At 39.2% G+C, this 12061-nt stretch overlaps 1 protein-coding gene across 6 annotated transcripts in view; it reads left to right on the top strand.

Moving 5' to 3' along the window:
• The window catches only part of LOC131410336 (basic immunoglobulin-like variable motif-containing protein), a 66040-nt gene that overhangs the window by 27744 nt on the left and 26235 nt on the right, over nucleotides 1-12061 (top strand). For 3 of the 6 annotated variants that reach the window (XM_058548457.1, XM_058548456.1, XM_058548459.1), the window contains 4 exons: nucleotides 73-205; nucleotides 1830-1916; nucleotides 2702-2798; nucleotides 3674-5410. In XM_058548457.1, the coding sequence (XP_058404440.1) occupies nucleotides 73-205; nucleotides 1830-1916; nucleotides 2702-2798; nucleotides 3674-3967 (611 nt within the window). In that variant the 3' untranslated portion in view covers nucleotides 3968-5410. Of the gene's footprint in view, nucleotides 1-72; nucleotides 206-1829; nucleotides 1917-2701; nucleotides 2799-3673; nucleotides 5411-8393; nucleotides 8873-12061 lie in introns of those variants that run through there. The other 3 variants (XR_009221228.1, XM_058548460.1, XM_058548461.1) reach the window with 3 other exon arrangements.

The raw sequence follows: 12061 nt of genomic DNA on the forward strand, positions 1-12061 counted from the left end.
TCAGTCCTTAACTAGTTGTTTGTATGAAGAATAAAAAGTGCTTTATGGCCCCTCTGTTTTTGCTTTTTGTAGCTTCAGGGGCGTTGTCAAAGTTAACTCATGGATTGAAAGATGAATCGCTGGCTTATATCTATCATTGCCAAAATCATTATTTTTGTCCAATTGGCTTTGAAGCAACCCCTGTTAAAGCTAATAAAGCCTTCAGGTAAGCATTTCCAAACTTTATGTGGATACTTCACCAGGAAAATGTGTTGTAGAAAGCGTTTAAGAAATATTTAGTGCTTAGAAATTGGAAGACTTGGTGCTTTGCTTTCCTTACATCAAGTAAGACTATTCTTTAAACTGAGCTTATTCTTTTGCAGAATTGCATTTGGTTAATTGTGCTTTTACATTATCCACTTAGATACTGTTGTTCAGAATCATGACAGGAGAAAGTCATTTGAAAAATCACTTGTATGTTTATTATAAAGCGATCGCAAAGGACTTTACATTACGTCCTCATCCAGCGTCTCATGTGGAAAATGTACTATGGAATCTGGTGTCAAGAAGACTGTCACAACTGAGTACATTAAAAAGCATTTCCTAAATGTTTTAAATTAAATATTTTAATGTATTTTAAATTATCTGTATGTTTACATACAGGTAAACTTGTACCTTTTTAGAAGAGACAGTGCATGAATAAGAGAGGGTGACTGAATTTTAATACTTGTTTCCTCCTTAGCAAGTTTTCTTCATCATGGGTTGAGATAATGCCCTGGCAGTTAAAAGTAAAGGAAAAGTCTCCTATTTGAGAATGGGAGAATAGAAGCCATGAATACTTTGCCTTCAAGTATCAGTAGGCACAGTTATTCTCACCCAGCTAAGGTTCTGGTTTGTTCACACCTGGGTCTGTGGCATTGGTAATTGAGGAGGAGGACCAGGCAGTGCTGTTCTCTTAGTGATGGCCGAAGGTCAGGCTGGGAGAACATGGCTTCGTCATCTCGGGGATAGGATAGGTTCTTTGACGCTGGAGGCTGTACGGCCTTTGAGTCAAGGCACTTTGGGAGGGGGGGTGGTCAGGCAGGGAATCCTGAGACAGGCAGGAGCAAGCTGGCAGAACTGGGAAGCTGCACATTGTATTTTTGTCAATGAGGAGCAAGAGAGAAACTATTTGGTGTCTCCAAATCTTGAAATGCTTTGTCTCTCTGGAGGTGAGGTATATTGCTTTTCTTCTATGGTTTCATTCTGCAACTTCACCTTACTCCAGGCATCTGTCAAATGTAAAACAAGAAAAAGTAGGTATTCCTACTTTGTACCCTCTAGACGAGAGTTCCTCACCTCTGCCTGTACCTAAGAATCACCTGAGATGCTTTTAAATCTGTGTAAACTCTGCCTGTGCTCCGCTCCAGACCTACTTGAATTAGAATTTCTAGGGGTGGGATTAGGGCATCAGTAGATTTAAAAGTTCCACAGGTGAACTGCTGCTTTAGGGTTTTATTTTTAGGATGCCTTTTGAAACTTTTTGAATGCATAGTGAAAGAGGAGTAGCTGAAACATGCTGGTAGCATGCTAGGATTTTTTTTTTCCCCTCCTAGATGCTGAGAGGTGGTATATTTCAACTTATTTAGCCCTAGATTTAGTAATAGGGGATCAAGGCCTAAATTTATGCTTTCTCTTTAATGGCCTTCAGACATTTGCTCAAGCCTGAACTCCAATATCTATTCTAGCATTAACAAATGCCACCTTTGAATGAACTTTAGTTTATCTTTTATTAATATATAGTTGAAGCAATATTTTCAAGGGAACAAGTGACCTTTACTAAGCTTACTGTGAATGTATTTCATATTCAGCAGGGGGCCCCTCTCACCACAAGAAGTAGAATACTGGATCTTAATTGGAGAATCAAGTAGAAAACATCCTGCTATTCATTGTAAAAAGTATGTTAACTTCCTTTTTTTTCAATGTCTGCTAAAAAACCTGTTGGAATTTTGATTAGGATAGAATCCATAGTTCAGTTTGGGGAGAATTACACTTCACAATATGGAATCTTCCAATCTATCAACATAGACTATGTCTCCACTTAATTAAAGCTTTTATTTTTCTCAGAAATGTTTTGTATTTTTCAATATAGAATTTTATATGTATTTCATTAAAATTTTACCTGTTATTTTTTTCGATGGTATTATAAATTGATTTTTTAAAAAATTCATTTCCCAATTGTTTTTTGGTAGTGTACAAAGATACAATTGATTTTTCTATATAGGCCTTGAACCTTGCATCTTTACCAAATTCACTTATTAGTTCTAGTAACAGTTTTGCAATACAAAGAAATTTGTAATTGCTTTGGGTTTCATACACAATCAATCATGTTGTCTGTAAAGAAAGACATGTTAACTTTTAAATCTTTTGAAAATATACTCCACTCTAATTAAAAAGGAAATATGGAAAGTTTCTATTTTAGCCTGCAGGATGTCATCTAACAGGTTGATATCTATTTACTTCATAGGGAGAGGAATCATTTTTAAACTGAGAACCTTGGCAATAGTTGGATAAACAGAATTGTCATAAAAATAAGAATTTATTAAAGCTTAGTTGGTGGAACAATCCTAAGAGAATTACTGCCACAGTAATATTGTAGCAAACTGCTCATGTGAAAAGTTCCATTACAGTGGTATTTCATACTTAAAGAAAATTGTGCTTTATTCTTCCCCCTTAACTACAGATGGGCAGATATCGTTACTGATCTAAACACTCAAAATCCAGAATATCTAGATATCCGGCACTTAGAGAGGGGGCTGCAGTATCGAAAAACAAAGAAGGTAAGAACACCATTGTATGTGAAGGTATTTCCCAAGTGGCCACAATGCAGTATTTTACTCAGCACTCTAGGTTCTGGTTTGTAAATAACAGAAACCCAGTTCAGACCTTCTTAGACAGAAAAGTGAAAATTAAGGACACAGGGGTATCTTTAAAACGGAAGGGCAAGGTGTATAGCTTGGATTCAGAGGGGACTGGTACCAGCTAAAAGAATGTTAGCAGGGTCCAAGTAGCTAGTCTGACTCATTATTCTGGGAGTTTTATGTCTTCTCTTCTCTCTTTTTTGTCTTTCTCTCTTTTCGTCTGATTACTTACTTCCTAAAGATCATTATCATCTTTATGTCTCTCTTCCAGATGAACAGTCCAGACTGAGACTGGCCTGCCTTAGGCCTAGTTCCAGTCTTGGCCCAGCTTGGGTCAGGTGTTCACTCCTGAGACAAATTAACTGTACCCATGGGGCAGAGCCATGTGTGTGGCAGAGCCATGTGTGCCCACAAGGTTGCTGGGGGCAGTTCTCAGGGAAAGGTAGATTCTGTGGGCTGAGGAGACATCCCACTGACATAATCCTACTGCCATATGAAGATGGTATCAGAGAGAGAGGAAGAGGAATGATCTTGCTGTTTGGATTAGGCAGATGAGGAGGTGAGAGTGTGAAGAGCGGTAGGAAGGCTTATAAGGGAAGGTGTTTTGGCTCCTGTGGGCATTGTTATTTTTGTAAAGTCAGCTGGTCAGGAAAGATGCAGGATAATGTGGTCTGATGATGTCTAAAATGCTAAGTACTGAGAAGACGCAAAAAATAAGAGAATTCATAGGAACCCACATATTAGTAGAATTCATTTCCCATCATTTTCTTAACCCAACTTTTTCTTCTTCTCAGGTTGGGGGAAATTTGCATTGCATTATAGCATTCCAGAGACTTAACTGGCAAAGGTTTGGCCTTTGGAACTTTCCATTTGGAACCATTAGACAAGAATCACAACCTCCAACACGTGGCCACGGAATTGCCAAATCTGAGAGTGAAGACAATATCTCCAAGAAGCAGCATGGGCATCTGGGCCGGTCTTTCAGTGCTAGTTTCCATCAGGATTCGGCATGGAAAAAGATGTCCAGTATCCACGAGAGAAGGAACAGTGGCTACCAGCGTTACAGTGATTATGATGGGAATGATTGACTATGCTGGGTACTGAAAAACTCGTGTTACACACACAACCAGTCTATACAGGACTGCATCAAGACAGTAGAAGATTTTATTAAGTCTACATTAAATAGGAACAGATCTTGTGGTACGAAACATAACCTTGTAGTTCTCCAGTAAATAAGCTTGTATATGATTATGATGGGTGATTTCAGATATATAAGCAGATAAGCACAGATTATTGTCCTTTTAAATTTAAAAGTATATAAACATTCTGAACAATTTCACAAAATCCAATAAAATTACATATAAACAAATCAAACACAAATTCACTTAATAGCCTAGTTCCAGTTCAATCAGGATTTGAGATACTTAAGCATGAAATGATTTCTTATGACTTGATCCCCAGAAATTTGCTGCTGCTAGTTTTATTCCTAAGCTCAAAATGTAAGGCACTTTCTGCCTTTTTTTTTTTTAATTGGGGCTGTTGATTTCTAGTTTTCTCTCATGGTTAAAGCTCATTTCAAATTATTTAGTGAGTCTAGTAATTCTTTTACTTGTAGCAGTATCTTGCCTGCCTCATTTCTTTCCTGGTTAACTTTCTCAGGATTCTCAATAAAGAGGCAAAAGAGAAAAGACAAAAGAAACTGATCTTTTCTATTGGTGCAAATGGGTGACTTAGTGCATTGATTCAGGATAGTCTTGATTTTCTTGACTTGGTGTGTTACTATCCAATATTGACAAGAACTTTAGGTCTTGAAAGACTTCTGTAAGTCTACAATAAACCTTGTTTTAGGGATAGATTAAAAGAAGAAGTGGCATCCAAAGTTTCTATACCCAAGGTAATCTGTGAATGAGATCTTCGCTATTTGATTGGCCCCTCAGTGTGGAGTCATCTGTTGATAACAGCAGTAAAGATGCATTAGAATGCCACGTCACTCAGAGGGCAACTATCCATATTCCAAACTCTGAGCTGTTTCCTTTTTAAAACCATATAGACAATTAGCTGTTTGAAGTGAGTGTTGAATAGTTCAGAAACTGTGGATTTCATATATTTGAGCTTCTGTCTTGTTGCTGTCAAATTTTCTTCTGCTGTCAACCCGTGACTCACGAAGGACTAGGATCTCTTGTTCTTTCATTTCAGGGGCTGTTCCAGGACTCAAATCAGTAACTTGATTATTACAAGGTGCTGAATATGTTGGTAACCATACTGCAATACACCTCAAGGAGAGGGTTCAGATTTTTATTTTTAAAATATATTCATCTTCTTCTCTTTTGAATTTTATATCCATTTATCCACTCAGACATGCCTAGCCTCCAGAAGGGGATATATATTATGAAATGGTCATTTTTTCTGAAGAGAATATTTTGCTTGAAACGCAAAGGACTGAAAGAGATTTGTAGGTTGTTGATTTTGTTACTTCACACTGGAACTTGTAAGAAGTTTTCATCAAATAAAGTTTTGTTTTCTACTTTTAATCATGTGAATGTTTTGAACCTTTGTTTTAGGTAGGGAGTACCCTTATAATTCTGTTTGAAGTACATGACAGTTCTGCCTAAGTAGTGTGTTATAAGAAACCATCTTGTATCTTTTATAATCAATGAAACAACATGCATTATGATGACTATAACTTTAGATTTCTATAAGACTTTATAATAGGAAGTAGAAAATTTAGTTCTTATATTAGCTGGAACCAAATGAAGCTTCATTTTAATATGTTAAACATAGTTAAATATCAGCAATTTCACAGTTTGACCAAATATTTCAGGGAAGAGGTAGGCAGGAAGAGCCAGAAGAAAAGGAGACAACTGCAGCATAAAATAAAGAATACAGTGACACCTAAGAAGAGAGGATGAGTTTATACAGTTTACTTAACTGGCCATAAACTATTTTATTAAGAACAACTAAAGACTACTCTTCCAGAAACTATAAGCAAGTTACTGTATACTTCTCTTTCAAGATTAGTAACATTCCTGTCATATTTAATTTCTTGGTCAACTCTTAGGAGTCTCTGTAGAAGCACTGAAAGTTTGAATACTGGCTGTGCACTTAATAGCTGTATCACCTAGGGCAAGCTAAGATTAATTTTTTTGTGCTTATTTCCTCATTAGTAAAATGGGGATAACACTATCTATTTTATAAATTGTTAAATAAGTTAATACATGTAAAGTGTTTAGAACAGTGCTTTGCAGATAGGAATTGCTATTTAAGTGCTTGCTATTATTATTATTCCAAAAGATGTGTATTTTACTATTCTGAATCTTGATAGAGAGCCCTTTAAACAGCATCTAAAGGAGCCAATTCCTTATAGATCAAATATACACCTGTTATTTGTTGTTCTTTCAAAAAAATATTTTGTACTCAAGAAATGTTGCTCTGGTTTTAAAAGCACTCATAGTACTCAAATGCACACATTGGCTATTTGTTTTTACCCAGTTCTCAGGTAGTGAAACATGTTCATTTCTATCATATCCTGAAACTGTTCCTTTTCCCATCACTATGCTCCATCATTAGGCCAAGCTGGTGCAGCAGCTGTAACACTTCCTAACTTGCCTTCTCCCAGACACTGCAGGGGCTCAGGCAAGGTGCTCTAGGATCCATCACATTGTATATCTCAGTTTTACCCAGTATTTTCTCCCTCATTCACTCAACAAACTGATTTAAGCACCATTACCTGCTAGGTGTTTCATGTTAAATCATTGATCTCAGAACAACACCAGGAAGACACTGGTATCTTCATTTTATTCACAGACTCTCCTTGGTGAAGAAACTTGCTCAGGATCATAGAGTGTCTTAGTTTGCTAGGGCTACCATAACAAAATACCAGACTGGGTGGCTTAAACAACAGAAATTTATTTCCTCATGGCTCTTGAACCTAGAAGTCCAAGATCAAGGTGTTGACAGGTTTGGTTTCTCCTGAGCCTCTCTCCCTGGCTTGCAGATGGCTGCCTTCTCACCTTGTCCTCACATGGTCTTTCCTCTATGCACACATGCCTGGTGTCTGTGTGTCTAAATTTCCTCTTCTTATAAGGACACCCGTCAGATTGTTAGGCTCACCCTTAGGGCCTCTTTTTAACTTAATCACCTTTTAAAAGGCCCTAGATCCAAATATGAACACACTCTGAGGTACTGAGGGTTAGAGCTTCAACGTATGAAATTCGGAGGGGGACACAATTCAGCTCATTAACACAGGGTTACTATGTGGCTCAGAGAGGATCTGGATTAACATCTGCCTGACTTCCGAGGAAACTCTCTTTCAGCAGGGTGCAAAGATGCACTGGAGAGCCTGAGACTAGAAGCTGAAAGAGGTCATTTAGACTAATTAGGGACTCCCTGCTAAACATCAGGAGCAGGGGACATACCAGTCAACAAAATCGTTCTTGGCTTCAAAAAGTTTACACTCTACCGTGGGGGGAGACAAAAATTGAATAGGCAATTATCTCAATCTCTGTAAAATACCACTGGGAACAATTTCTGGGAATTACTTCACACATGGAGTTAACGCAAACAAGCACGTTGTCAGGATTACCCCTGATAAGACTATTAGTTGTGACTAGGTCAACTAAACGTGGCTGCTGTGAACCATCTGTTTGGGCGTAGAAATGGTTTTGCCAAAAACTAATTTTTCATAGTTTTGTCATAAAGGATTCCTCTAACAAAATTACCTGTTCATCTAAATCAGCCTTTCCACTGAGTTTGAATCTAGTTTCAATAGTTCAAATTTGAACCAATATAAGACTCATTTATTAACTACTAGTGGTAAGTACTGCGCATACATCTCGTGTGACCCTAGCTAAGGGCCTGCAAGACTGGTTTTATGCCCAGTTTACAGATGAAGAAACAGAAGTTCTGAACAAATGTTACTTGGACAATGCTCAACATAACGTGGGCAGTCGGGATCTGAGCGTTGGCCCGAGGCGTCCAGAGCCACCGCCTTTCCAGGACCTACTATGGTATTAGTTTCTTGTCATTTCAAACCGACAAGCCGTGAATCCTAAATTTTAGATGCCAGAGAAAACTAAATTCTATTTCAAGGGTCAAGGCTTTAAATCGTATTACTATCCAGTCACTCCAAATTACCGGACAAATACTTATTAATTAAAAAACCCCAACAAAGCATCTACCTTTCTGTTGCCGCCTTACACGTAAAACAACACTTAGTATTAAGAGTTTTCACAACTGGCGGCCCAGTGGCGAGAAACTGATACCTAAAAAAGCTCGTAGAAAACCGTCACCTCAGCAAGTAGCCCCCCACCGCGTCGTTTCAACGTTGACCCGCCACAGGACGCCAGCGTGGAGGAAGCTCCGCACTAACAGCACACCGACGCTGCTGCTGAACCGCCCCCTCGCTTCCGGAGTGCAACGGCGCCGCAAATATACGTCAGCGCGGTGAGGCAGGACTTCCGCCCTGCGCATCGTACTAGACGGAAGCTGAGAGGCCTCATTTCGCGAGGGTTTAGGCACTCACTCGAGAAGACGCTAGGCAGTGGCGGAGGCAAGTCTTTTGGCTGTTTGTCTCCCTGGAGCTGTCCTCTCGGCCCGGTCTTCTGTTGGAGCGTAAACATTTGGGCCAAAGCGCTGCGCGGGAGGAAGACCTGCTCCTTCTCCTCCCCGCCGGCCATTCTCTGGTCCCGTCCTGCTTCCGGGAGGCAGTGTCAGCCGCTGGAAAGTGCCGTTCCCGCTGGTGCTGGTTTTCCCTGGAAAACTGCTGGCTCTTTATTGTTTTCCATCTTTGCTGATTGGGAGCAGGGGGAGCTCTTCCCGGGGTCCGGGGCGGTGGTGCAGCTGGTTGTAGAATTGGAATAAAAGGTCTCCCGCCACCCCACCCCCGAGTTGCGCTCCGAGGACACTCATGGGAGTGCAGGGCCTCTGGAAGCTGCTCGAGTGCTCAGGGCGGCAGGTCAGCCCGGAGACGCTGGAAGGGAAGATCCTCGCCGTGGGTATCCTTAACGCAGCGTCGGTGCTGGGGATGCAGTGATGCGCGTCAGGATTGCCCTCCCTCTCGGCTCTCTGGGGCGGGCGCAGAGCAGGGTTGGTGGGATGACGGTCTCACCCCGGGGTAACTAGACTCCTTCAGGACGTCTTCTTTCCAAATGTCCACTGTCCTCCGGCTTTGCAGTCGTACTGTTCTGGATCGAAGTTCTGGTTTTCTCACTTAGGGGCGGTGCTTTGCGCCTCTCATGCTTTAGTTCACTCATCTGGAAAGTGGAGGCGATGATAGTCCCTACACAGGGTTGGTATGAGGAATAAAGGGATTATTTAAATGAAAGAAGCTAAGAATAGTGCCTGACACTGTTAATATTGTAAATCTTAATCCGAGTATTAATAATCCCAGTATTATCCTAGCTGGGAGGTCAGCATGGAGAAAACGAAGCGGACTTCCTTCCGGTAGTTTTGCCTGTTGTCCTGAGTCTTGCTCCATGTATGTTTGTAGACAGGCGTTTGACTGTATATGTATATAACTTGTATTATTTTTAATTAAGATTTTTGGAATACGAAATTCAGCATTGAACAACATTTGTACATTTGTACAACATTTGCACAACATTGAAAAGATTTCAGAAGTCATACAGTGGATTATTTTCCTCCCAGCCCTGTGATGGACTTTTTAAGGACTGTTGTTTGTGTACGTGTTTGGCTGGTTTTTTTGTGTGTGTCTTTAGAATTAAATGATTTTCTTCATCATCAAAACATGTGAATGGGCCCGACCAGTGGCCTAACAGCCGCTGCCTGTGTTCGGATCCCGGCAGGCACGGACGCACCACTTGTCAGGCCATGCTGTGGCGGCGTCCCACATAAAGTGGAGGAAGATAGGCAGGGATGTTAGCCCAGGGCCGGTCTTCCTCAGCAAAAAGGAGGATTGGCAGATGTTAGCTCAGGGCTGATCATCCTCACAAAAAACAAACAAAAAACGTGAATGGTTTTTCCAAAATTTTGTTTTTTTTTATTCAAGCTTGCTTTTTTTTTTTTTGAGTGTGTATTCTGTTTGAGAAGCTGATGGTACCTTACACCAGTTCCCTAAGTGGGAACCTGTGAGCCTAGGAGCTCATACGCTGGGTGAGGAAGAGAGGCATATATTAATAATTGCTGTCCAGTGGTAAATACAATGTAGGAGTAAGTTGGAATTCAGTGAAAGGAACCATTGACTGAGGAACCATTGTTCTTTAATTTGTAGACAACTTATACATAATGGAACGTTGATAATTTTTTAAATAAAGTAAGATGATGATTATAGGTTTTTGCAAAGTGAGTAATCTTGAAATACATCTGTAATGAATTTGGGCTTACTTAAAAGTTTGTATGCAGGGTTGCTTGGGTGGGGGAAAGGAAAAGGTTTTTTTTTAAAGCACATGTGCTGTTGCTGCCCTCTATTGGATCCTCAAAGCACTGCTTTGTAAAGATTTTCTTCATAAAACTATATGTGAAAGAAAGGACAGTTTTCAGTGACAGGAACCCTTGAAACTTCAGCAAAGATTTAGGTCATTTTACTTTGCAGCTGGTATGAAGAATTAATAATTTGTAAATCATTGATATGACACATAAAATTCAGCATTCTAATTTTTTGGTAGGTTGTCCAAGGTAAGGAAAGGTAAAGCGTTTAGTTTATCTATTTTTAGATAGTTCAGAGGCTCTTTTGGGACATGAAGTCATTTTAATGAGGTTATTAGGCTTTCCTGAGAGAGGGAATCATTTAAAAAGGACTGTCAAAGATAATTCCACTTATAATGATAACCTCATATAGATGTGTGTGTGTGTGTATATATATATATATATGTTAAAGGAGAATATTTGATTGCTTGTTCTACAGTTGATTTTTCTTTGTTTCATTTTCTTGGGAATTTAAATTCAAATATCTGAAATATATTCAGATTTTTTAAAAAATTTTATTTGTTAATGAAGAAATTACCCATAACTATACCAAATTTGTATTTTACTCTTGGATCCCTATAATAAATTATTGGCCTTTTTACCATCTATAGCTGAGTGTGTTATTTATTTATACAATCAAAATGTCTTTGTCAAATAATAAAAAATTAAAATTTTAAGTTTTGTCTCTTATAGACCTTAACATTTGTAAAATGCATTTAAGTCTCTCTAGGCTATGCATACTAATGGGGATTAATTAAATTTTCAGTCATCTAACAATAGAACTAAAGTAATTTATTTTTTATTTCAAAATGTTATTGGTCCTTTGGGTCTTAGCTGTAAAATGATTTTTGGCTTTGCTGCAGATTTAACTTTTTGAGCCCTGGAATAAGTTTAATGTTGCCTTTGATAAACTTATTGAAATTAGACATGACGAATTATGCAGATATTTTCAGATTACCTAATTTTACATATTTCTTCTTTAAGAGTCTCATGCTGGAACCCTCAGCCCTAGCTGAGAATTGGCACTACCTATGATTAATTTAAAAAAAAAGACCCATCTCAGTGTCTATGATTTAGAGTTTCAGGCATATCTATATTTAGTAATCTGTGTTTCAGAAGCTTCATAACCAGTTCTGAAGGATAGCAGAGTTGAGATCTGAAATTAGATTTTCTCATTTGATTATAAAATCTAAAATAATGGGCTAGGTAGAAACTTGTTTAATCTGATATAGTACTGTAGCAAGCAGAAACGTTTATCCAGTGCAATACAGAGCTAAGTCAACACCAAATCCTATTTCCAAGGTGGATCCCTTATCCCACCACTTCTCATCATCTCCAGCATTGCCATCCGTGTTCACATGGGCTATTGTAACTAGTTTTAAAACTGGTTTCTTTATAGTTTATTCTTCACATGCCTACTAGGGTGACCCTTAGGTCACGTTCTAGAAACCTTCCAGTGGCTGTATGCACACATCAGCTTCTACTATCTCTCCTCTCACTGTGCTCTTGCCACATTGTCCTTAAGCGGAGGAAGTGTGTTTCTGTCCCAGGGCATTTGAATTTGCTGTTCCTCTTGCCCCTGCTGTTCCTGTTGAGAGTTTATTCCGTCACTCCTCTTGTTCATTCAGGTCTCTGTTGCTTCTTTGGATAGGCTTTCCCTCGCTAAGAGCCATTGACCCCAATCACTCTCTCGTCCTTTTACTCTGTTTATTTTGTTCTTGGCACTTAGCGACAACCTAACATGTTATATAGCCATTACT

Source organism: Diceros bicornis, chromosome 9 (assembly GCF_020826845.1).
Source record: "Diceros bicornis minor isolate mBicDic1 chromosome 9, mDicBic1.mat.cur, whole genome shotgun sequence".
Taxonomy (NCBI): domain Eukaryota; kingdom Metazoa; phylum Chordata; class Mammalia; order Perissodactyla; family Rhinocerotidae; genus Diceros; species Diceros bicornis.